The sequence below is a fragment of the Macaca thibetana genome, chromosome Y (genome assembly GCF_024542745.1).
Source record: "Macaca thibetana thibetana isolate TM-01 chromosome Y, ASM2454274v1, whole genome shotgun sequence".
NCBI classification, from domain to species: Eukaryota; Metazoa; Chordata; class Mammalia; order Primates; family Cercopithecidae; genus Macaca; species Macaca thibetana.
The window spans coordinates 6,807,671-6,833,621 of NC_065599.1; the positions used below are offsets into that span (position 1 = coordinate 6,807,671).

General features: G+C 38.9%; 1 protein-coding gene across 4 annotated transcripts in view; it reads right to left on the reverse strand.

The window, feature by feature from the left end:
- Window positions 1-2,329: 2,329 nt before the first annotated feature.
- The window catches only part of LOC126947159 (neuroligin-4, X-linked-like), a 324,049-nt gene continuing 300,427 nt past the window's right edge, over window positions 2,330-25,951 (reverse strand). For all 4 annotated transcript variants that reach the window (XM_050777831.1, XM_050777834.1, XM_050777833.1 and 1 more), the window contains exons 5-7: window positions 22,860-23,045; window positions 16,471-17,260; window positions 2,330-5,592 (exon numbers count right to left, since the gene is read on the reverse strand). In XM_050777831.1, coding sequence (XP_050633788.1) covers window positions 4,743-5,592; window positions 16,471-17,260; window positions 22,860-23,045 — 1,826 coding nt within the window. In that variant the 3' untranslated portion in view covers window positions 2,330-4,742. The remainder of the gene's footprint in view (window positions 5,593-16,470; window positions 17,261-22,859; window positions 23,046-25,951) is intronic.

A 25,951-nucleotide genomic window follows, 5' to 3' on the forward strand; every position in this document is an offset into this window, starting at 1 on the left:
ATTCTCCCTGCAACTGAAATTTGCTAAAAATTAGACTTTGAATGCCTGAAGATGACATTTGATTAAATATGTATATATGTATGCATGTATATACATGTTTATTTGTGTACATTTAATGAAAATGCCATTCTGAGAGATTTAAGTGCATCTGTGAATATGTCTATATATAAATTATGTATATGTATATATGCCTATGTGTCTATATGTGAGTGTATAGTGTAATGCTCCTTTTGCAAGCAGAATGCATTCCAAGACTCCCAATGATACCTGAAGTCACAGATAGTCCCAAACCCTTTATACACTATGTATTTTATTACATATATACACTTATTACGAAGCTTAATTTATAAAGTAGAGGGAGTAAGAGATTTAACAATAACTAATAAAATAGAACAATTATAATGCTATAAATGTTATGTGAATGTTTTTTCTTTCAAAATATCTTATTGAAGTACTCAAATATTTTTAGACCACAGTTCACCACAGTAAATGAAACTGCAGAATGTGATTTCACAGATGAAAAGGACTAATGTAATATATTCACACACAGACATACACTCACACACATGCACACACACAGGAATGTATATATAAGCATAAATGTGTTATAGATGTGTAAGTATATATGAGTGTGTGTGCAATTAAGAGTGTGTGTGCATATATATTTAATGGAATTGACATATTCAGGAATTTAAAGTGTGTGATATCTATGTATATATGTAAATGTGTAACATACATGTGCATATATGCATGTGTGCATATACAGTATATATAATGTAAACATACACAGTCATGCATCACTTAACAATAGGGTTCTGAGAAAAGTATCATTAGGCAATTTCATCATTGTGCAAACATCATGTAGTGTACTTACACAAAACTAGAGATATAGCCTATAGCACACCTAGACTCTATGGTATAGCCTAGTGCTTCCAGGCTACAAACCTGTACAGCATGTAACTTGAGAGAAGACCCTAAGCAACTATAACACAATGATAAGTATTGTTTCATCTAAACTTATCTAAACACAGAAAAGGTACAATAAAAATATGATATTTTAATCTCATGAGACCATCATCATATATGTGATCTATAGTTGTCCAAAACGTTATGCTATTTATGACTCTATATATACATACATATATATAGGATAGGTACATGTATACACATACATAATGTACACATACATGTACATATATGCATATGTTTGTATGTATTTCTCCTGTGTGCCTTCACAACATGATTGAGGCCAACAACATCTGAAGGATTTAGGAGTTCACATATGCCAAATAGTCTTGGTCCTTGCTATATTTCTTTACTTGATACTTAGCTAAGATTTTTATGCAGGACCTTGACTTACAGAGTTTGCTGAATAATTCTTGGTGAAAGATCGGGATATGAAGATATACTATCTTGTTATCCATCAAATTTTCCTGTCCAAGGGGGCATGTTTCCAAGTCCAAACAGCTTCCATTATGAAAGGGGAGTAATGCAGGTGCCTGCTCCTTAGAGCTACTGTGAATGTGAAATAAATTCATGATGGCTGGATTTACAGGAAGGAATTGACAAATGAGCTCCCATTGGAATGACACGATTCTCTGCCTCTTGATTTTCTTTCAGTAGAATTTTTGCTATCACTTGAAGGTTTACTCATCTAAGGCTTTGTATTTGCAACTGTTAAGGCATTAGTATGTTGAACACAACTCAAGACACAGTGACACAAGAATGAATAGTAGTAAAATAACAAATCCAAACACTCAGTTTCAGGCAGTGTCATCTCAGGAGCTTTACCAAACAGGGCTTAGTTTTCCAAAATCAGGGCTGCAGAGAACCTCCTCAACTGTGCAGCTGGCCAAAGCTAAAACAATCATCCCATTATCAAATGTATTTATCCATTTGTAGCATATGTGAGAGCTATCAGTTAGCATTTACAAAGAAAAAGGCACTCAAAGAACAACAAAAGTAAATAAAATATGCCACCTACCAAGAAAGAACAGATGCGTAATTGTTTGCACAAAGCATTATAAAATATTGTGATATTTTATTATTAAAATGCGCTGAAAAGTTTATACATGTGTGTCTGGCAATATATATCTTCTATCATTACTTAAGGCAAAATAAGTAATAAAATCTCAAAATGATAGCACAAGGAACCATTGAAACTTATGTCCCTTTGAAGATCATGGAAAAGCCTAGGAAAGGATTTTTTTCTTACTTTTTCTCATTTCTTTCTTTTTTCTCTTTTTTTTTATAAATAGCAACTATATTTTTCTCATAGAAGTCTATGAGGATTCTATAACTTCTTTTCATGTAGAAATGAGATATCTTGTAAGATGTACTAAATCACTTTTGATCATAATCTCCTGTAAAAGCTAAAGTTATTTATTTAACAGGAACTCTTCTTTTCCGTAAGACGTCACAAGACTGTCATGTTTATTGTACATATTGCTAGTAGGAGACAATTGAAAATATAAAACAAATACTGGAATTCATATTACAGACAGACAAAACCAGCATGGTGCCACACATCACTTCCTTTGTAGTTTCATGGAGAGCCTGTTTGTGGTTGCTCAGGTGGGGTCATACATTGCGTGCAGAAATGGCCTAATCATAGCTCTATGAAACAATGAATTGGGAATGAAATCTTACCATGTCACCTCTGTGTAGGAAAGAAATGTTGCTTCAAGTGTGCTAAGTGCAGATCATAATATTTCATGTATTTATATAAAGAGAATCACTTTCAAATTTAACCCAAGATAAGCAACAAGTTTTGGGGGTGATTTTATGTGTATCTTAAATTTTTCTTTTTTCTAGAGGTGACTCTCAAACACTGATATATCACTACGGTTTGAGTGTAGGGATTCAGTAATCAAAGTTGTTATTGCAAAAGAGTCAGGTAGCTGGACAAATTTTATGGGGAATACCCACTTTAGTAGAGGCATTTAACATTGGATTTCTAGAGTAATCCACAATGGATCCAAGGGACATGATCTTCAAATATCTTTGGCTACTGTTTCTTAGTAATGCAGTAATCTTTGAAAGACAAAATATAGAACAACCATTGCTACTGTGTTTCCTTCTGCCTTGTAACAATCCAAACATTCCTGAAAATGAGAAATGAGAAAATGACAAGCAGTTGGAGAGACAAATATCTGATCCCCAGGTAACCAATTTAAAATGGGTGAATAAATTCCCTTCAGTATCTTGTCAGGGAAGATATCCTAATTTCCTCCTCCCCCCCCAAAAAAAAACATATGCAAAGCAGTTTTAATGTTCTATCCTTTTCCCCCCATTCTTCTATAATATTCATTGTTTGGTGATCAGATAAATCCACAAAAAGTGTATTTTCAGACAAGCATATGCTTTATCTCATAAATGATATAAAAGATTTTTAAAAAATCTACTTACTGATAAATAAGGGACTGGGTGCTTAAACAGAAAACACACATATCTTCCTTCAATCTGATTAGCTAAGCTGAGCAGGTACTTCATCAGCCAAATCCTCCAGCAGCTGCTAGGGAACATAGAGGAGTATTTACTCCAAGGGGCATAGTCCCACCAAAGGCAAGCTTTCTTCTTTTTTGGCAGGGTCCTGAAATAGGAAGTAACTCTTCCCAAATGTATTCAAAGGGCAAGAGCTACAAAACAGTACTTGTATTTTTTTTTCTCTGCTCATTCTCTCTCTCTCTCTCTCTGTGTGTGTGTGTGTGTGTGTATGTGTGTGTGTAACTCAACAACTTTTAAATACATTCCACTTTTAGGACCTATGTCTGTGCTGCAATTTCATGAAAACTAGCAAATACAAATCAAATTTCTCCAAAACAATGGTCTCCTAAGAATGCTCTATATGCATCTGTGCAACCTGACAGGCAGAAATGGACCATACAAAACTTCTGAGTCTTCTGTTTGACCTCACATATTCCTACAAATGAAAATCTCATGTCAGAAAATCTCATGCCTTTGTTTACATGTAATTAAAAAGAAAAGTCTCTTTTGTTGTGGAGGAAGAGAGGTGGTATAACTAATATGTGTGTAAAAGCATAACCTTGCTAAAAGTTCTTTCAAACTGAAAACACAAATAAAAACCTTTCTCTTTTTTGTTTGTCTGCTGTTTTTGTTTGAACTCAACAGCTATATACATCTTTATTTTTTACAAAGTTTCTTAAATATAGTTCAGGCTGGCAAAACACCTCCTTCCACAGAACCCTACGGATTTTGCTGTGCAGTCAATTCTTTTATTTTGATAATAAAATTCTACATTTCCTTGTCTCTGGATTACAGCTCTACGTGCTGAGTAAAAGCCCAAAGATTCTTTCTACACTGAAAAAGAACCATTCATTGTGTAGCCCAGAGAGAAATGTTTAAATTTCCATTGTAATTAAAAAATATTAACTGTCCCTGGCTGAGTTTTGGAAGTGAGAGCTGCTACCATGATGTTGGAAACACATAGGTCCTTGAAATGGTGATGTCCTAGTCACACAAAATATTTGTTGGCATGGTAGAGATCTTAAAGCAGTATTGTAACAGAAACAGATACTATTCACATTTCATATGGCCAGAAATTGATCTCACAATACTGGAAAATGCCAATGAGAAGTGTCTGCTGGGATGAGATTACTGCCCTTTTGCATTTTTGTCTAAACTCAGTGGCAAAAAAACATTCCTGGTTTGGAGATTCTCTTTGTCTCTTCTATGTTGCTGAGCATGTGGTGCAGAGGGATAGGAGGGGAAGTATGGCCAAGCTATACTCTAGTGGTGGAATGTCCGTGGGGTAAATTTGTACTGTTTTGTCCTCCACTGAAGGTGTTAAAAGTGTGCAAAGGCTGCATCCCCGTCAGTGTGTTTGGAATCATGGTGATGGTGTTTGGCGTCATAAGTGGGATATCATCTGGCGACCGGCGCAGCGTGAGGGTGTAGTCTGGTGGGCAGGTGAGCCTCAGCGTGTCGTGTGCCTGCAGCGACTCACACTCGTGATCGTGTTCCAGCTGCTTCATCTGCAAAGACATGATCTCTTCGTTCTGGATGTGAGCGATATCATTTGTGGTGTTTCTCTGGGGACTCGGGCGCCTGTGAGTCTCATGGCGCCTCTTGTCCTTTTTGTAGTACAGAGCCGCAAAGGCTAAAATGTTGAGGAAGAGGAGCGATGCCCCGACGGCAATGGTGACACTTAATTCAGTGGAATAATCCCGTTTGGTTTCAATGAGGACAGTTGTGTCCTCGGGCCCCGTTTTGTGAGGGTCCTTAGAGTGTTTGGGATTGTTGACAGGAGTGATTGCTGGGCGTTTGGTCGTTGGCCATATCTTGGCAGGAGATCGGCGGGTACCATAGGGAAATGATGTCATGTCTGGAGGAGGAACCTTTGTGGTTGTTGAAACATACTGGAATATCTCGTTCAAGTTGTGCAAATGAGGAACGAGTTCCAACCAGAAAGCCACTTTCGTTGCCCGGTAGTGATCTCTCACTCTGGGTTTCAAGCCTATATGCAGGTAGAGCTGGTCTTTGGGATTATACTTGGACCAGGCCACTTCTTCAAAGCGGTTGGGTTTTGTGTGAATGAACTTGGTATCCTGAGGAACTGGTTGATTTGGATCACTGGGATAGAAGGGAGAAAAAAAGTAAGGTCATACTCTTCCACATGTGACATGAAATTATCTTAAACCAATAAATCAGGAAGTTACAATCTGCTCTTCATATATATTTTTCAATGAGCACAAAATACCCAAGCAGCAAAGGTACATTCTGCTTTAATCCTAGACATGTCTACCATGTTGTCTTTTCCTTTAAAAATTGGTTATTTTTCTTCTAAATATAAACCCTGATAGCAGTATTATGGCATTTTTATAACATGTCTACTATTTTTAAGGCATCAAATGATCTTCAAAAATAAAGGGAAAAAAGGAAAACTAAGTGTCCCTAGGAACATTTTCAGTATTTCAAGTTTCACTCTTTTTGAATTGGAAAACTCATCCAGGAGGGATTTGCTCCAAAGGGATATTTGGCAAGGTCTGGAGACATTTTTGGTTTTCATAGACAGATTGTAGTTTCTATGAAGGGTGGAGGTCAGTGATGCCACTAAACACCCTCTGGTGCACAGCAAGGAAGTTATCTGGACCCAAATGTTAACAATACTGAGGCTGAGAAATTCCGATTAAGAATTTTTCAACAAGTGGCCATTCTCGTTCTTGCTCAATAATTGCATTTGAAGTAAATGAACAGATGTTGCAGTTTTGAGTTGATGGGTGCTGACGAGTTGATGGGTGCAGCACAGCAACATGGCACAAGTATACATATGTAACAAACCTGCACGTTATGCACATGTACCCTAGAACTTAAAGTATAATAATAAAAAATAATAATAATAATAAACACTCAAAATAAAATAGGCGTTATAATTACAAGCTGTTTATAAATCAACACATGCATCATTTGTTAGCTCTCTTTTTGAAAGTAAAATACCTATGCACATGGACACTTTTTGAAGACTGAGTCCAGAAAAGATGAAAGCACACCATATTTGCTGTAAGAAGTTTGTTAAAATGGTACATATAGTTATGGTGAGGTAAACATGTTTAGGATAAATAAGATACCCAGAAACAAGCTGAAGGCAGTTACAGATGCTAAGTTGTGCTTAGAAGCTATACACTGAATAATTATCTTATTATTATTTGCACAAGCGGGCAAAGGTAGAAAGAGAATCAGAAAAGTTTGGAGATAATTCATAAAACATAGAGCCTTTAAACATCTTTGCAACCAACTCTTTTAAGATAACACTTCCCCTTCAAAAACAAATATAGCAAATTCTCATTTCTTCCTTTTCTTATGGTTGATAAAGTAAGCTATAAAACCAATTACATCTTAAGGTTTAATTATTACAAAAAAATTGAAATTATGCATGGTAAAATGTCATCTAGTAGTTAATACTGAGCATTGAGATGTGATGTGCAGACCAAGGCAGGCAGGGAGTTGCAACATCCTGATCAATGGCTCCAGCTGTAAGCTAAGGTCCGTCTTCCAGGTAACTCCTCCTTAGGGGGACTTTTGTGAAGCTACCTATAGCCATTGCATATTGCCCTGTATGGCAGAAGGCTGCAGGAACAAGGAAGAGTATGTATCTAGTCATCACCAGACATTGTGCAGGATTCAACCAATGTACTTGACTCAGAGATGTCACATGTGCTAAAGGAAGATTTTCTGCCCTCAATCTGAGTCTGTGGTTGTGGTAAAAGAAATAATATCCCTGTATTTAAATTTCTGGAGCTCTAGCTCATTAACAGCTGTGAAATCTTGGGCAAATTTTCCAGTCAGTATTGGCCTTAACTTAGCCACCTATATATTGAATAAGAATATTAGGCTTAGAGATTAGTGATGAAGGTTGAAAGAAAATGACAAAATGTCAGACATATGGTGATAATTCAGCAAATATTATCCCTTCTATTCCAATATAAAAATTAGAACACTTACAGTATTGCAAGGGAGATGGAACTAGGGAATGATGGAGTGATATACTGTATATCAGAGTATATACTATAATTCTATATTACATACATTATAGAGTATATAAAAGTATACTGTATATCACAAACTATAGATAAGTATACTATATATCACAGTTTATACTACATTCTAACCATATACTATATGCAGTGTGTATGTGTGCATATTACATGTATTTATGTATACCTGTATATCTATCTATAGATATAGATACAAGATGTATTACGTAATAGAGAAGAAAAATAAAGTCGACCTCTACCTATTAGTTGAATGCACACTAACTGCTGTGCTTTCACGTTACTAAGACGGTGAGAACAAATACATGTAAAATCACATAGGTTCTAATACCATGAGATCTCATATTTATTCATAAACAATATATTTGGAAAGTCTACTGCTTTTTATTTAGTATGCATATATTTTGATATGGCTTTGAAAAATACTGAATTCATTATAGTATCTCATGTTTCTTTTGCTTCTTTAAGCCTTCGGAAAAAATTATGAAGTTTTTACTTATTTAATGAGTTGAAATAAAAATAAATGAATAAATATTTTAGGAAAAAAATCCTGCTAATATTTGTTATTGATTTTTAGTGTTCTAAAGAAACAAATGGAAGTGAAGATTCCTCCTTTTTTTCATGGATCCAATTTTACTAAATTGGGTCTATTAGATGTGTGGCTATCTTATCTATTAGGCAGTGAGCATCTAGGAGATGGAGTACTCTGATCATGTTCACTACTGGGCAATTTGAAGGAATCCAGGGTATATTTGAAAGGTAAAGAAAACACGTTTATTTTTCCTGTAATCCCAGCACTTTGGGAGGCCGAGGCGGACGGATCACAAGGTCAGGAGATCGAGACCACGGTGAAACCCCGTCTCTACTAAAAATACAGAAAACTAGCGGGGCGAGGTGGCGGGCGCCTGTAGTCCCAGCTACTCGGGAGGCTGAGGCAGGAGAATGGCGGGAACCCGGGAGGCGGAGCTTGCAGTGAGCTGAGATCCGGCCACCGCACTCCAGCCTGGGCGACAGAGTGAGACTCAGTCTCAAAGAAAAAAAAAGAAAGAAAGAAAGAAAGAAAACACACTTATTTTATTCTTGAAGAATAAAGGAGAGGATTTGGGATATCCGGATAAGTGAGCTGCTGCCTGATACAATCTATGTATTAAAGATCTCAGAGATACATAGCCAGAATTCTTTATTTTTTTTTATTATTTTTTTAATTATACTTTTAAGTTCCAGGGTATATGTGCATAACGTGCAGGTTTGTTACATATGTATACTTGTGCCATGTTGGTGTGCTGCACCCATCAACTCGTCAGCACCCATCAACTCGTCATTTACATCAGGTATAACTGCTAATGCAATCCCTTCCCCCTCCTCCCTCCCCATGATAGGCCCCGGTGTGTGATGTTCCCCTTCCGGAGTCCAAGTGGGAAAGGATTCCCTATTTAAAATATGGTGCTGGGAAAATTGACTAGCCATAAGTAGAAAGCTGAAACTGGATCCTTTCCTTACTCCTTATATGAAAATTAATTCAAGATGGATTAGAGACTTAAATGTTAGACCTAATACCATAAAAACCCTAGAAGAAAACCTAGGTAATACCATTCAGGACTTAGGCATAGGCAAGGACTTCATGTCTAAAACACAAAAAGCAACGGCAACAAAAGTCAAAATTGACAAATGGGATATAATTAAACTGAAGAGCTTCTGCACAGCAACAGAAATTACCATCAGAGTGAACAGGCAACCTACAGAATGGGAGAAAATTTTTGCAGTCTACTCATCTGACAAAGGGCTAATATCCACAACCTACAAAGAACTCAAATTTACAAGAAAAAAATAAACAACCCCATCAAAAAGTGGGCAAAGGATATGAACAGACATTTCTCAAAAGAAGACATGCATACAGCCAACAGACACATGAAAAAATGCTCATCATCACTGGCCATCAGAGAAATGCAAATCAAAACCACAATGAGATACCATCTCACACCAGTTAGAATGGCAATAATTAAAAAGTCAGGAAACAACAGGTGCTGGAGAGGATGTGGAGAAATAGGAACACTTTTACACTGTTGGTGGGATTGTAAACTAGTTCAACCATTATGGAAAACAGTATGGCAATTCCTCAAGGATCTAGAACTAGAAGTACCATATGACCCAGCCATCCCATTACTGGCTATATACCCAAAGGATTATAAATCATGCTGCTATAAAGACACATGCACACGTATGTTTATTGCGGCACTATTCACAATAGCAAAGACTTGGAATCAACCCAAATGTCCATCAGTGACAGCCTAGATTAGGAAAATGTGGCACATATACACCATGGAATACTATGCAGCCATAAAAAAGGATGAGTTTGTGTCCTTTGTAGGGACATGGATGCAGCTGGAAACCATCATTCTCAGCAAACTATCGCAAGAACAGAAAACCAAACACCGCATGTTCTCACTCATACATGGGAACTGAACATAGCCAGAATTCTTAAACCTAGATAAATTTGTGGAGTAATATTATGACAGCCCATGCCATTTATGTTACCAAACCCTGCAAACAGTGAGGTCTAGGTGTATGATATCAGTGTTTTATTTTTTAGTCTTTATTCAGCATGAGAAATGTCTAAATCACTGTGAGTAAAATTAAAGATTGTAATGACTGAGCATAGAAACACAAGTTGGTCTCTGTAGTAAAAGACTCAATACATGTCTTCCTCCATATCCATTAGCACCTAAGACAGCCTTTTCCAACTGTCCTGTTTTATTTGATATGTAATCTTGGCAGCGGAGACTCAAGTGCAATTCTAATACCTTGTTCATTTCTTTAGCTAGAGATGGGTATAGTACTATGATCTCTCTAAAAATATCTGTGAATCCTGTCAGCGGTTCCTTTAAGTAGTACAGGTTTTCCTTATAGCCAAAACATTGTTAGCGGTTAACAATCTGTTACCAAATTAGTTTACTATGCATTCAGCAACTCTTTTGCCACACCAGGTGAGGATGTTCATTAATTCAGCTTAAAATCCCTTTTTGGTAGTAAAGGTCTCCTTTACAACAAGAATTATGCTGCAACTCTCTGTAATCAATCCCTGCTAAATACTTCATTGGGACTTCCTCCCTCCACCCCCTGCCCCAGATTTAGCAATAGTTAAATATAAATTATTGATAGAATAGAGAACATTCAACAGCAGTGATGGTGTCTGATGCAAACAAGATAGAAATCAATCTCATGTACAAGCCTCAGACTCAGTGGAACAACATAAAAAAATGAAAATATATGTTGATCTGATTTGCCATTACAAAATTATCTGCCCATTTCTGACTTCCAAAAGCACATAAATTCTTCTATTACATATTATAATGCATTGTTTGATAACTTTAAAGCACTGCTCTTTGTCATATCTTATAAACAGACCAAGATTTGGCCAGTCGCAGTGGTTCTCACCTGTAATCCCACCACTTGGAAAGTTTGAGGTGGGCAGATCACAAGGTCTGAAGTTTGAGACCTGGCCAACATGGTGAAACCCTGTTTCTACTAAAAATAAAATTAGCCACTTTAAACTATACTATACTATACTATACTATACTATACTATACTATACTATACTATACTATACTATACTATACTATACTATACTAGAGTATAGTGTATGTGCAAAGGTTGCATCCCCGTCAGTATATTTGGAATCATGGCGTTGGTGTTTGACATCATAAGTGGGATATCATCTGGCGACCGGTGCAGCGTGAGGGTGTAGTCTGGTGGGCAGGTGAGCCTCAGTGTGTCGTGTGCCTGTAGTGACTCACACTCGTGATCGTGTTCCAGCTGCTTCATCTGCAGAGAGATGATCTCTTCGTTCTGGATGTGAGTGATATCATTTGTGATGTTTCTCTGGGGACTGGGTACAGTGGTGGGAGCCTGTAATCCCAGCTACTTGGGAGTCTGAGGCAGGAGAATTGCTTGAACCCAGAGGTGGAGGTTGCATTTATCTAATGCTAACATGAAAATATACAGGTGACATGATTTGTAAGCAAGGATCCAATTATCCCTCCCTCTCTGCTTCTTTCCTTTCTCCCCTCCTCTTTTTCCTCATTTCTCTCTCACACTCCCTTTCCCTGTTTTCCTCCTTTCCCTTCCCCATCCCTCCCTTCCCTCAATCCTTTCATCCTCTCTTCTTCCATTCCCTCTTTTTTCTTCCTCTCCTCCTTCCTCTTTCCCTTCCTTCTTTTTTGTCTCCATCTATTTCTTCCTTCCCTCTCTCCCAAATCTCTCTTTACTTCTTTCCTCTCTTCTTTCTTCCTCCTCCCTTCCTCTCTTCTCTCTTTTGTCTCATGCTTTCTTTCCTTTTCTCCCTTCTTTTCTTCTTTTCCTCCTTCTTCCACCTTCCTTCCTTCATCTTTCCTTCCTCTTCTCCCCCTTCCTTCTTTGTTTCCTTCCTTCCTCCCTTCCTTTACTCCTTTGATTTCCTCCCTTTCTTCTTCCTTCCTTGTTTCCCTCTCTTCCTCCCTCTATCTCTTCTTTCCCTCCCTCCCTTCTTTCCTTCATCTGCTTCCCTCAGTGCCTTCATCCGACCTTCCTTTTTTATTCTGACATACACATTCTAACATCATTTTTCTGTGATCATCCAAATTTCAAAGGTTTATGCATACCAGGTATATGTACTTTTAAACTTATACTAAGGGTCACAACCATCTGTTTTGAGATGTCTGTAGAGAAGCATCCAGACACCATCCACTTCATCTCCGCAAACATTTGCCGTCAGGAGACTATGCTGTGCCTGCAGTTTTAAAACACATGACATGATGACCACTGAGAGTGGTGAAACGTTCTCTCACAATGTGATCCTCTCCCCAGAGCACTGTGTAGTGACAGACATGCTGTGGGCTCTTCTTGTTTCCTCCTATCACCTCCAGTGCTGGAAGGGAACAGTGAAGGAATGCAGAAATATTCCCTCCTTTTCTGTGGTAGCTCACACCATGACAACAGATAAGATGAGTCCCATGTTTTCTCCTTACATGCATCAGGTTGGTTTGTTCTCTGCATCTGATGACCAGGGAATCTTTCTCTGCCCTGGAGTGATCAGGCCACCACCCAATTTACAATAAACAAATAACTGGCAACAGTGAAATTCCTCATTTCCTTCTCTTATGGGGCTGCCAAAGAAGTGTGATCACTTAAACTATTTATATTTGAATCCACCTTGCATTGCACATGACATGTAAATTCTGAGCAACTTCCTTGACAAATCATTTGAGTCATTCTAATACCTTTCCAATGAAACAAAATAACTCACTGTATTAATACAGTCTGTTATTTCAGGGATGTTTCCTATGGATGAAGAAACAAAAATAGAGGCTTCAGACAGACTGACATTCAGGAGCTCATTGCCTCAGTGAACTCTCTACCTGCAGCTTTTGATTTCAGTAGCATCAGAGTGTCTCTCCAAGTTCTAGTGGTCTTTCCTTCCTCATCTCCTCCAGTGATGTCCGGGCCTCCACAAAACCTAGAAGCACCCTCAACACAGACCATGAATGGCAATGTGAATGTATTCCCTAAATGCAGGGTGGAAATCACAGGCTCTAAGCCAAGTAACTTTAAGAAACAGATTTATGGCATTAAAAAGTACTCAATAACAGAGAGATCACTGGTATTCTCATGGCTGTCTCAGACTTTCATAGTATCTTGGTGAAAGCGTCCATTTGGTGCCAGTAGTGATAATAATTACCTCACAAAACTAATTAACTACCTTTATTTTCCTACCGTTTTTTCTTTTTTCTTTCTTTTTTTTTTTTTTTAAGTAATAAGAAAGCCAGCCTCAATCTCATAGCCTATGGAGTCAGGAGGAGTTAATGAGAATTTAACAGCATTATTTAGATTTCACTATTGTTTTAATGGTTCCATAAAATATATGAAGACTAACTCTAGTCTTCCACTTAAGATAATCTATAAAGTTTATTTTCAAATCCTATAAGGAGGAAAAGAAAAAGCATAGGGTTTTAATGGAAGTAAGTAAACACAGTGTTCCATATGAACTCAGTAGTATGTTTGGATGCCAATTGAAGACTGAATGAGTATAGCCCTCTTGGGACACACTCTTGCAAGTCTTCAGGCTTCAAGACAAAGGAATTCTCTACAAGGGTAGACACCACCTATCTTAGTGTTAAGGTGTGGCCCTGTCTTCACAGGTTATTAGAAATTGAATACTGTCTTCTCCTAAATTAAGATATGCTGAAGTCCTAACCCCCATACCTCAGTATGTGAGCGTATTTGGAAACAGGGTAACGGCAGATGTGATTATTTAAGTTAAGAGGAGGTCATACTGGAGTAAGTAAGCTTCTAATGCACCTTAGCAGATGTCCTTATATAAAAACAGCCATGTGGAAACAGAGAAACACAGGGAGGCGATAAGACGACAAAGACACAGAGTGTAGTTGTGCACCTGCAACCCAGGAATGCCAAAGATTGCAGCCAAATACCAGCAGCTAGGAAGCAGCAAGGAATACTCCCCTGAAACTTTTGGAGAGAACTTGGGCCTGGGAGCACCTTCGTTGCTGACTTCTGGTCTTATGAACTGTAAAATGATAAATTCTATTGTCATATGACACACAGGTTTTCATGCTTTTTTTTGCTTGTTTTAAAGACACAGGTTTCGCTATGTCACCCAGGTTTGAGGGCAGTGGTACAAACATGGCTCACTGCAGCCTTGGCCTCCTGTGCTCTAGTGATTCTCCTACCTCAGCCTTCTAAGAAGCTGAGACTTCTCAGCTCTTGGCATGTTCTACCATGCCCTCCTAATATTTTTCATTTGTTTTGTAGAGACAGACTCTCACTATGTTGCCCAGGGTGATCTTAAACTCTTGGCCTTCTTTGGTGATCCTCTGGCCTTGGCCTCCCAAAGTGCTGGGATTACAGGCATAAGTCACTGTGCCTGGCACAGCCATACAGATTTTGGCACTCTGGTAACAGCAGCCCAAGTAAAACTAATAAACAAGGGTTACTTAGAAAAAAATATGAATTTTATTTCAGTCATTTCTTCACACAGGAAAGAACCTTTCAATGATAGACAAGCATCTCCATCAAATATTGGTCCCTCCTCTGTTCTTCTCCTGGTAGCCTATCTCAGACCAAATCTACAGAGTCTGATTTTAGAAAGTTGGTATCCAGATGATACATTTTCCACTTCAAAAACATGCTAACATGCTATACGTTTACCAAAAACAAACAAACAAACAAACACAAAACCCTGTCATCTGATCTCACAATTACTGTGCACCGCTCATGCATGTCAGGGTCACTGCAGTCTAAGAGCCTTATTCCGCATGGGAAGATTTACCCTCCCTGGGCGACATGCACATCGTGTTCTTTTCTTTCATTCACTTTACAGAAACTCAGGGTGGATGACAGTGGCACACACAGGTAGAACAGAATGATACCCCATTGATTTCCATAGTTATATTATTAGACAAGAGAAAATGAAAAGATGCCACAATATTTGTAGCTATTTAGGATGCTTTTGGTTCTTTTCTACCAGGGTTTGCAGAGAATCCGCTCAGTAGATTGGCAGACTCTGTTGAATGTATGTTTTTTGTATATTTTATATTTTATACTATATTTAGGCCAATAAATGAGCTTTCCTGTGAGATGCATGTGTGTGTTTATATATGCATGCCATATAACAATATAATATAAATATCATATATTTTCCTTTGCTCTCTCTCTCTAGCTATATGGCAAAGGAAATACAAATATATATGTATATGTACATATATTTGTACTTGTATATTGTATATACATATTTGTAGTTCTGTTTGTATTTGTATATATATTATGTATATTGCATATGCATATATATATTAATATTTGTATATGCTACACACACAAATATACTGTTATTTATGTGTATGTCGATATACAAATGCAAATTATATATAATGTATATATTATACCTATGAGAATAGTTTTTTCTCTATATATGTTAAATATATATAGGAATATATATTTACATTTCCCTATAAATATTATGACAATTGTTTATATTCCTATGGTCAGGCAATCTAAACAATTCCCCAAGTGGTAGCTCAGGTGACATAGCAAAATCCTGTCTCTAACAAAATAAATTTTAAAATGAGATGGGTATGGTGGCATTCACATGTAGTCAGTCCCACCTATTGAGAAGTATGAGGAGGGAGGATCCATTGAGACCAGGAGTTTCAGAACAGCTTGGGCAACATAGGAAACCCTGTCTCTACAAAAATCCATGTAAGGGCAAGGTGATTCATGTCTGCAGTCCCAGCTGCTTGAGATGCTGAGATGGGAAGAGCAAATGAATCCATGAGTTCTAGGCCACAGTGAGCTATGCTTGCACCATTATGGCACTCCAGCCTAGACAACAGAGTGAGACTTTGTCTCTAGGAAACAAATTTAAAAAAATAAACATTAGCCAGGCAAGGTAGTCACCTGTACTCCCAGCTACTCAGGAGGCTGAGGCAGGAGAATGGCTTTTGCCTAGAAGTTCAAGGCTGCAGTGTGCTAGGGTTGTACCACTGCACAGCAACCTGGGCAACAGAGCGAGACTGTGTCTCTTCAACAACAATAAGAACAAAAACAAAACTGTTTGATCAGCTGTTAACAGAACCATTATATATGTGTAAGTCCTGCACCTGCAAGTAGGAACTCTAGAATTTCTAATGGGCAATTAGAAATCTAGTAAAAATCTGGTTTGACACTAAAGTGTTTTACTCCTAAAACACTTTGGTAATAAAGAAAATTTGAGTTCTCACAGATGCTGGGGAAAACTCTCCTTGTTATTGCTGTGTATATAACTGTGTGTCTGTATGTGTATATGTGTGCACACAAGTGTATGTGTGTGTATGCATGTGTGCTCCTGCACATGCCGGTAGAAGGAATACTTATACTGAGGACCCAAACAAGCGAAGAGGACAGTGATACCACAACACGAGGAAGAACGTACCCAGTTTTGGCGAAGTTCGTCCAGTAGGTCATGACCACGGCGCTGAGCATGACGTCGTTCTTGGAGAAATTACAACTGAAGAGCTCGGTGGGACCGACCATGGGGATGCCGAAGACGTAGGGGACCTCATCGCCATGGGCCGAATCCGCCCAGCTGGGCTTCATTTCGCTTTGGCAGTGATGATAGAAGGCATAGAAGTAGGTGGGGGAGCCGTACTGCGCGTGCAGGTCGGCGGTGGCCACGGCGGGGGCCACCCACTGGTGGTCAGTGAAGAGAGCCACCAGCGTTTTCCGCCGCGTCTCCGGGTTTTCCTTATCGGCCCAGTCTGTGTACATGAACTTGATAGTCTCGCGCAAAGTGTCTTTCCCTTCAGGATAGCCGTAAAGGTTGTCCACGAAGTTGGACACGGAGAAGTCAAAGTCATTGGGCGTCACACCGTCCTCGTTATCCACGATGCCGTCCACGAACTTCAAGCCTTCCCCTTGGTTGACGCCCAGCATGATGTCATAGTTGAGGAACTCGCCTTGCTCCATCAGGATCTGAGGGTCGTCTGGGATGACGTCGCCGTCAATCACGGGCCCGAAGGCTATGTGGTAGGTGGCTGGGGTGATGGTCTGCTGGATGAGCTCCTTGTAGTTCTTGTTCCGCAGGCATTCTACCACGTCCGTGGTGTCCAGCATGTTGCAGCCGACCTTGTCTGCCAATATCCGAGTGTACTTGGCCGGCTGGTAGTTCACTGCCCAGCTGGACAGGGCGGTACCGCTCTGAATGATGGCCTTCTGGAAGAGACCTGCAGGTGCAAAATTGTGGACATGCAAATGAAAACCCGCAGGACAGAAACGCAGCTTTTACTGAGCAATGAAGGCTGTGATTGTCTCTCAGCATGTGAGTTTTTGGACGTAGTAGCATTCAGCTCTGTCAGGGGACATTTTACCCATTTTTATTTGGATTCCCCCCCTGAACATTCATTTTCGGGAATGATATTCTACACACATACTCATAGACATACACACACACACAAGTTTAAGAATATGAAACCACATTGAGGCTTTTCCCTGCACTCGTAAAACACATGTGATTTCTTTTTTCTTCCATAATTTAGTGTCGTTTTTGCTTCTTTGCCTCTGGATGCCATATATAAAAACTCAACAGCAACTGCATTCCCCATTTCCAAGGGGGGAAATAAACAAACAAACAGGCCTTAAACTAGTAAAAGGTCAAAGGCTCCCTTGTCTCACAAACAAATCCAGGTGTCTCTTCATTATGGGAAAAAATAAATCCAGTTGAATGAATTTCAGAGTCCTAATTTAGGAATGCATTTCTATCCTGAGTCTAATGAAGATATTAATGTTTGGGAATTAAAATAAATGCATTAGCTTAGCTATGCCTATCACTCAACTGGGTACCCAAATAACAAGTTTTTTAAAGTTATTTTCTTCAAGACTATATCCACTAGAAACTCAGAGATTTTTTTTTTTTTTTTTTTTTTTTTTTTTTTTTTTTTTTTTTTTGGCCACATTTGAAAAATGCTTCACTTGTTGAGAAACTTGAAAAAGCATGGGCAATTTTAGGAGTAAAATTCTATATAGCTTAGCATTCTCCATCAGCTCAGTCTACTACATGAATGTCCAGAAGTATAAAATCTGTATTTTTAATCACGACAGGACAAGAGACAGCAGGCTGTAAAAATCACAGCATTCCATTTACGGTCACTTCCTGCCATTTCTGTGAATCCCAGCCCGAGTCAGGCACTAAAGAATAAAGGATTCAGCTGTAAGTCCAGATACCCTGTCAATTTTTAATGTCATGGAAGCAATCAAATATGAGGAAAATATGGTTGTCATCAGGAAGATGTGATTTTAAAGACTGAAGGATTGCCCAAAGATGACACACAAGACTGCAACTTGAAAATCAATATGGCTTTAACCGTTATTTCATCAAAGCCATCTTGGGGACATTTCTGTCAGAAATGTGCAAGTATGGACTTGAGTACTTGGCTCTGAAGATTATTTTAAAATGTCCAAAAGAAAGAATGCAAATATGTAATCTGTTGGATACTTTCATTAGTTAAAACATTCAGAATTAGACAAATGCTCTGAGATGTTCCTTTCCCACCCTTCTTATAACTACTGGTAATAATTTAGGTAGCAGCATATATATATGTAACACATATAATATATGTGTGTGTATATATATATGTAACATATATAAAAGTTATTTGTATGTTAGGGAAGTAATATAATTCCTGATGAGACTAAAAAACTTAGATAATGAAAAAAATCACCCATAAGTCATACATTAAAGCACAACTCACCTTAGCATAACAAGTATGTTAGGAATTAACTTAATTCTTTCTTACATCATCTCTCCCATTCAAACATTGTTTTGAATAGCTGAGCCCAATATTTATATAGCTGTCTATACTGTGTTTTTCCAGCTATTGAATATCTTAGGTAAATTATTATTCTTTTGAGTTAATACATATGGTTTCTCATAACTTTTGTCTTCTTTTGATCTTGTATTTCATTTCATTCTTTGCTATGATAATAATACTGAGGTGAATACCTTCATAAAACTATCTCTTGCCACATGTACTTTGTCTTCATTAGACTAGAATTCCTAAGGCCAACAATTTGGGTACTTTTATCTTTTTTTTTTTTTTTTTTTTTTTTTTTTGAAACGGAGTCTCGCTCTGTCGCCCAGGCTGGAGTGCAGTGGCGCGATCTCGGCTCACTGCAAGCTCCGCCTCCCGGGTTCACGCCATTCTCCTGCCTCAGCCTCCCGAGTAGCTGGGACTACAGGCGCCCACAACCGCGCCCGGCTAATTTTTTGTATTTTTAGTAGAGACGGGGTTTCACCGTGGTCTCGATCTCCTGACCTTGTGATCCGCCCGCCTCGGCCTCCCAAAGTGCTGGGATTACAGGCGTGAGCCACCGCGCCCGGCCTATCTTTATCTTCATTTCAGACAGGGTGTATCTCTGCTACCCAGACTGGAGTGAAGTGGCATGATCTTGACTTGCTGCAGCTTCTGCCATCCAGGTCCAACTGATCCTCCCATCTCAACCTCCCAAGTAGCTGGGATTACAGGTGTGCACTGCCATACCTGGCTAATTTTTGTAATGTTTTGTAGAGATGGGGTTTCACTTTTTTGCCCAGACTGGTCTTGAATTCCTGGACTCAAGCAATTCTCACACCTCAGCCTCCCAAAGTACTAGGATGATAGGCAGGAGTCACAGTGCTGTACTCATATTTTTCATAATTCTTGACAATACTGATGGGCTGCTTAGAAGCACTGCCTTGCAGAAATGACCAACACAAAGGTATTTCTGCAGCAAATAATAACTTCTAACTGTTGACTTAAATAATTACCATTTTCCTCTAATTAATGTGGCTTATATGTATTTCGTTACTCCTGAATTTGGTTCTGACTGCTTTCTAAATCTACAACTGTCATATCAACTGAGAAATGTGAATATCTATGTATTTTCAAAAATGCCGTAGAAATCTCTATGCCAAATGGTTCATCAGATTATTCACTGTTCCTGTTTTTAAAATAAAGTTAGTACAAATATGAGCCCTTCCTCTTTCCTGGTATTAGCACTAGTTTGAGGTCAAAGGTTTTTTGGTCTCCTGGGCAAAACAATATGACCTATTAACTCAAGGAATTCAGAGTTTGCAGGATTTCAGGAAATCCTCATCTGCCCTATCTCGCTAAAGAAGACATTGAGGAGCATAGTGATCTAGAAATTTGTTCAGAAGGTGCAGAAAGTGAAGAAAGTCCTCCAGTTACTTGAAAGAAGGGTATTTTAAAATTTTATTTATTTATGTTTAGATAGGGTCTCTCTCTCTGCCACTTAGGTTGGAGTGTAGAGACACCATCAGAGCTCACTGCAGCCTCGACCTCCCTGGCTCAAGTGATCCTCAACCTCCCAAGCAACTGAGACCACAGGCATGAACCACCAGCCCCAGCTGGTTTTTATTTATTTTTGTATAAATGTGGCCCCATTATGTTGCTCAGGCTGGTCTCAAACTCCTGGGCTCAAGCCATACTTCCCACTCAGCCTCCCAAACTGCTGGAATAACAGGCATGAGCCACCTTACTCAGCTGATAACTTGAATAAATAACAGTTCCAGAGGCTGAAACAGGCAGATCACTTGAGTTCAAGAAGTTTAAGGCCAACCTGGCCAATATGGTGAGACACCATCTCTACTAAAAATACAAAAATTAGCTGGGCATGGTGATGGGCACCTGTAATCCCAGCTACTCAGGATGTTGAGGCAGAAGAATCGCTTTGAAACTGGGAGATAGAGGTTGTGGTGAGCTGAGAGCATGCCACTACACTCCTGCCTGAGTGACAGAGTGAGACTCTTTCTTAAAAAGAAAAAAAATTCCATTAAGATTTTGAGTACTTCAGATGTAAATGGTCCAGTCAGTGTGATGCCATTCTGAAGACAACCAATGACACATAAGAAATTACAATGCTGTGTTGATGACTGAGATGGCTATTGTGAATATTCATTTATACCTGGCCAGTAACAGAGGACTGGATCTGTTCTGCAGATTTTCCTGCTTCCTCCTTTTAGGCCACAGCCAAGAATTTGTGATCTGGCTTCCAGAACCAATTGCCTCAAATCCCTATGGACTGCTCTTTGAAGTCTCATCTGATACTGCAGAGAGCCTGCCTCATGTATGGACAGCAGGGAATCACATTGAATGAGCCTCAGGCACTCTGGCAGGGCTCAGGGGTGTGGCTGTCTATGCTGACCACCAGTTAGGCAGCATGAGCAACTACTACTTAGAGGCCCAAGTGCACATCTGGTTGGGTATGGCTGCCTATGCTAACTACCATGTCCAAGTGCACGTCTGGTTGAGGTAACATGATGTGCATGTGTTTCTGTGATTTTTGCTTTCTCTGTTTTGCCAACAGCAGCTTTTTCCAGTTTATTAGCAGGGCCGCAGCAAAGGTTTGGAGCTCCCATGGGGACAAGTAGAGGAACTCATGCTGACTGCCTCAGCAAGGAGGTTCTTCCTAAAAGTGAATGTGAGAGAGAGAGAGATAAAACAAACTGTGAAGACTTCCAAGTGCCTCATGCTGAAATGACAAGTAAGAAGGTCCTTTGCTGAAAGTTATATTTGCAGGAGAGGAAGAAAGGGGGAGAGAGAGAGAGAGAGAGATATATCTATAGAGAGAGAGAGAAAGAGGGAGACAGAGGAAAGAAAGAAAGAGAGACAGAGTGTGGGGGAAGGGAGAGAGGAAGAGAGACAGTGAGGAAGAGAGTGAGGAACTGGAGAAGGGAGAGAGAGGAAGAGAGAAAGAGAGAGAAGGGAAGAAAGGGGGGAAAAGGTGAGGGGATAGTGTGAAGGAGAGGGAGACGGGGGAGAAACAGTGGAAGGAGGGCAGACAGGAAGGGGGAGAGACAGAGGAAAAGAGACAGAGGGATAAGGAGGGAGTGAGAGAACACAGACAGGGAGAGACAGAAAGAGAGACTGAAAGAGGAGACTGAAAGGGGAAGAGTAAGAGAGGGAGGTAGACAGAGTCAGAGAGAGAGACACTATTCCTGTGGGTAGAATCTACTTCTCTACTAATGCATCAGCCATGTTCTCAATGTTTCCAGTAGATTTAAAGAATGAATGTGAAGTAGAGAAATGACTTTATAAAAAACATTTGGCTAAAAGCCCAGCTGAGTACAAAATCTATAAATCTACAATATTGACATACTATTGCTCTTCTTTATTGACATACTGTCTATCTTCCATATTACTCTTACCAAATTGTAGCTAGAAGTTAATAAAATTTCAAATGGTCAAATACAATGAGAATGTCAAAAGAAACAAAAGTGTCCACTTTTCTAAAGCAGTTATTTTGTTCCAATCGTTGTAACCGACATTTAATTGTCACACATTTAAATTAGGAGATATTGCTGACCAAGCATGGTGGTTCAATTCTGCCATCTGAGCAGTTTGGGAGGCTAAGTGAGGAGGATCACTTGAGGCCAGGAGTTTGAGACTAGCCTAAGCAAACATAGCAAGACCACTTCTCTATAAAAATTAAAATAGATATAAAAATTTAACCATTAGTCCCAGGTATTCAGCAGGTTGAGATGGGAGAAGTCTTAAGCTCAGGAGTTGGAGGCTGAAATGAGCTATAATCATGCCACTGCTCTCCAGCCTGAGTGAGAGAGCAAATGGGGAAAACAAACAAACAAACAAAAAAAAAACACTGAGTTAAAAGACGTGAAGATGGTTTCATTTTGTCTTTTGGGCATTTTCTGTAGCAATTTCCAGGGTGACTTCTGGCAACCTGGACATACATTTCACATATGAACTCTGACTGTTCATTTATTGGTTCACGGTATTTGCCCACCCATCCCGGAGATACCATTATTACCTTCTGAGTAGTGGGACAGTGTCAACAGGCTGACACAGGAGGCTCCAGCCCCCGAGCCAAAGATGGTCACTCTCTTGGGGTCCCCGCCAAAGGCTCCCACATTCTCCTCAATCCACCGTAGTGCTTGAATCTGATCCAGGAGCCCATAGTTGCCTTTTGCTGCCTGGTCACCAGTACTTAAAAACCCTACAGAAGAACACAGGACATTTTTGTTGGTCAAAAAAAAAAAAAATGCATACATATCCCCACTATTTGAAAAGTTATCTCATAGCTTGTCTTCATTCTCTCTCTCCACAACTCTCACCCTCACAAATTAAAGGAAAAACTGGAGAAAAGGTTTTGTGGCAGAAATAATTATACAGATAATAGTTATTGTTTAGGTTGACATTATGATACCATGTCATCTTTAGGTATGTATGGCTAATGTAGAAGGCAAAATGAATCTAAAATGTTAGGGGAAATTACAGGAAATTAGAGAAAAAACTGGAGAAATATTTTTGTGGCAGAAATAATTACATAAACAATTATTGTTTAGGTTGGCATTATGGTACCATGTCATCTTTGGGTATGTATGTGGCTAATAGAAGACAAAATGAATCTAAAATATTAATAACATGAAGCAATCCCAGAAGTCATTTTAAATTTTACTAGGTTCAACATACCATTTCTGTGCACATTTAAATAACAACAACAACAACAGACTCCTGCAATAAATTACATACTAAATATCTTTTTAAATGAGTTAATGACATGGATCTTCGAAAAAAAAATATTTAAGGGACAAATATTATAGTTGAGTATTTGGGGAAGGTTTTTGTTGTTGTTGTTGTTTTACCAATTTCACGTCCTTAGGTGAGCCTTTCTCCCGAGCAAAGTTTGATGCCTTTTATGAACAACAATGTCACATAAGGGAAGGGCTTGTTTGTATGATGACAGACTGCTTTAAGCCCTAAAATAACATAAATCCAAACCAACTCCTTAAAAGCATATTCCTAACCAAAATTGACAGCATTCCAATGAAGGACTGAATGTCGGCTTCTACTTTTAAAGCAAAAAGAGTAGAGGATGAGGCTGCATACCAATAGAATTAACTAGCTTTTCTTCCATTAGGTTTCATGAACAACTGTGGGAAAACACTCTGAGTTGGAAAGGAGTAAATGGCCAGGCTTCAAAGAAAGTCACAGGATTTTTTTTTTTTTCTACAATGACAATAAATTTCAAGCCTGAATCGGGAGTCACTGTCGCCTGCAGCTTCCAAGAGAGGCAGCATTGCAACTGTGAGGTTGTATACTTAAAACACATCCTACCAATGTGATTTCTTTAAAGTTCAGAGAAGCTTGATGTGAGATTAGCTATGATTAGTGGGTACTGTCAGACATTACCCAAGCCCCCCACCATTTAATTAGTGAATACTAATAAGTGCTTCATGCCAAAAATATTCTGCAACACCTGTCACCATCACTAAATCTTTGACACAGTTTGTTAATAAACAGCATCAGGCTCTGCTTGGAAGAAAAAAATCCTTTCATTCAGGGTACATGTTACAATGATGAATAATGCCAGTGTGGGTGCCCTATAATACCACAGGGCCATGCATTCTTCCCCTATTAAAGAGAGAGGTAATTAATTCTTAAGGCATGAGTCATTTTTTAACAGAATGATTCTGTCTTCAGCACATCTTTTCTTAACTCACTGTTTTCTCTTTCTCAATTCTGCAGAATGATCTATGGGCTTATTTCATTTCTGCAGAGGATCACGAAGATTTTCAACATGCAGTGAATCACTGGCCTTTCTTCCACCACAACCCCTTCCTCCTGAGCAAAACAAGTGTGTTGTAACCTTTCAACAACAGGCCAATGAATATCCCTTGTGTTCAAAAATCTTAGTTTTTCAAACAGAATCGTACTGGATGGATTGATCTTTGAGGTTCAGAATTTCTTCTGTATATTCTATAATCTGACAGGGAAAAGATAATGCTTGCATCTCTGAAGTTTTACAAATGAATGTGGTGTTCTGAAGCTAGTGTTCCCATATTTTCTGCATTGGAATTTTCATTTACCACAACATCTAGGGATTATGATTTTTCTTTTTAAATTTAAACTATCAACAACTGGGAGTACCTGTTTCAGGGACAGAATGAATAAAACAATTTTATGCTTTTTACAAGAGTATATGACTTTCAACTTGAAACCACCTTTGCAAAACGTGTAACTGTGAGAAAATTATGACAGTGAAAGAGATCTGACCTAACCAACACCATCGTGCCTTTCACCAGCTTACTACACATAATCATTGCTGAGCATAGGCCAAGTTAACTTTGGGATAAATTGAACTTATAGTTTAAATGATAATAGCCCTTCTTGAAACTAAACCACCTTTGTAAAACTAATGAAAGTTCAGCAGGTTAGAAAAATGAGAGGGGCTTGAATTCTGCTAAGATATTGGCTTAAATGATTATCAGCCATTATTCTGATAGGTGAAGCCAGATGGATATCCTGGGTCGAGTGCAGACTTGGAGAACTTTTCTGTCTTACAACAGAATTGTAAAACACACCAATTAACACTGTGTAGCTAGGATTGTAAAATGCACAAATCAGCACTCTGTAGTTAGTAAGTAGATTGTAAAATGCACCAATCAGTAATCTGTAAAAACACACCAATCAGCAATCTGTAGCTAGCAAGAGGATTGTAAAGTGCACCAAACGGCACTCTGTGAAACGCACAAATCTGCACCCTGTAAAATGCACCAAACAGCAGGAACTTAAAAGTAGTCAATCACAGGGAGGATTGTAAAAAGGGCATTCTGATACGACAGACACAGAACATGGGATGGAACAAATAAGAAAACAAAAATTGGCCAACTCAGCCAACAGCGTCAATGTGCTTGGATCCCCTTCCATTCTGTGGAAGCTTTGCTGTTTCACTCTTCACTACAAATCTTGTTGTTGCTTGTACAATAAATCTTGCTGTTGCTCATTCTTTGGGTTCATGCCACCTTTAAGGGCTGCAACACTCATGGTGAAGGTTTGTGGCTTCATTCTTGAAGTCAGCGAGACCACGAACCCACTGGCAGGAAAAAACTCTGGGCACAT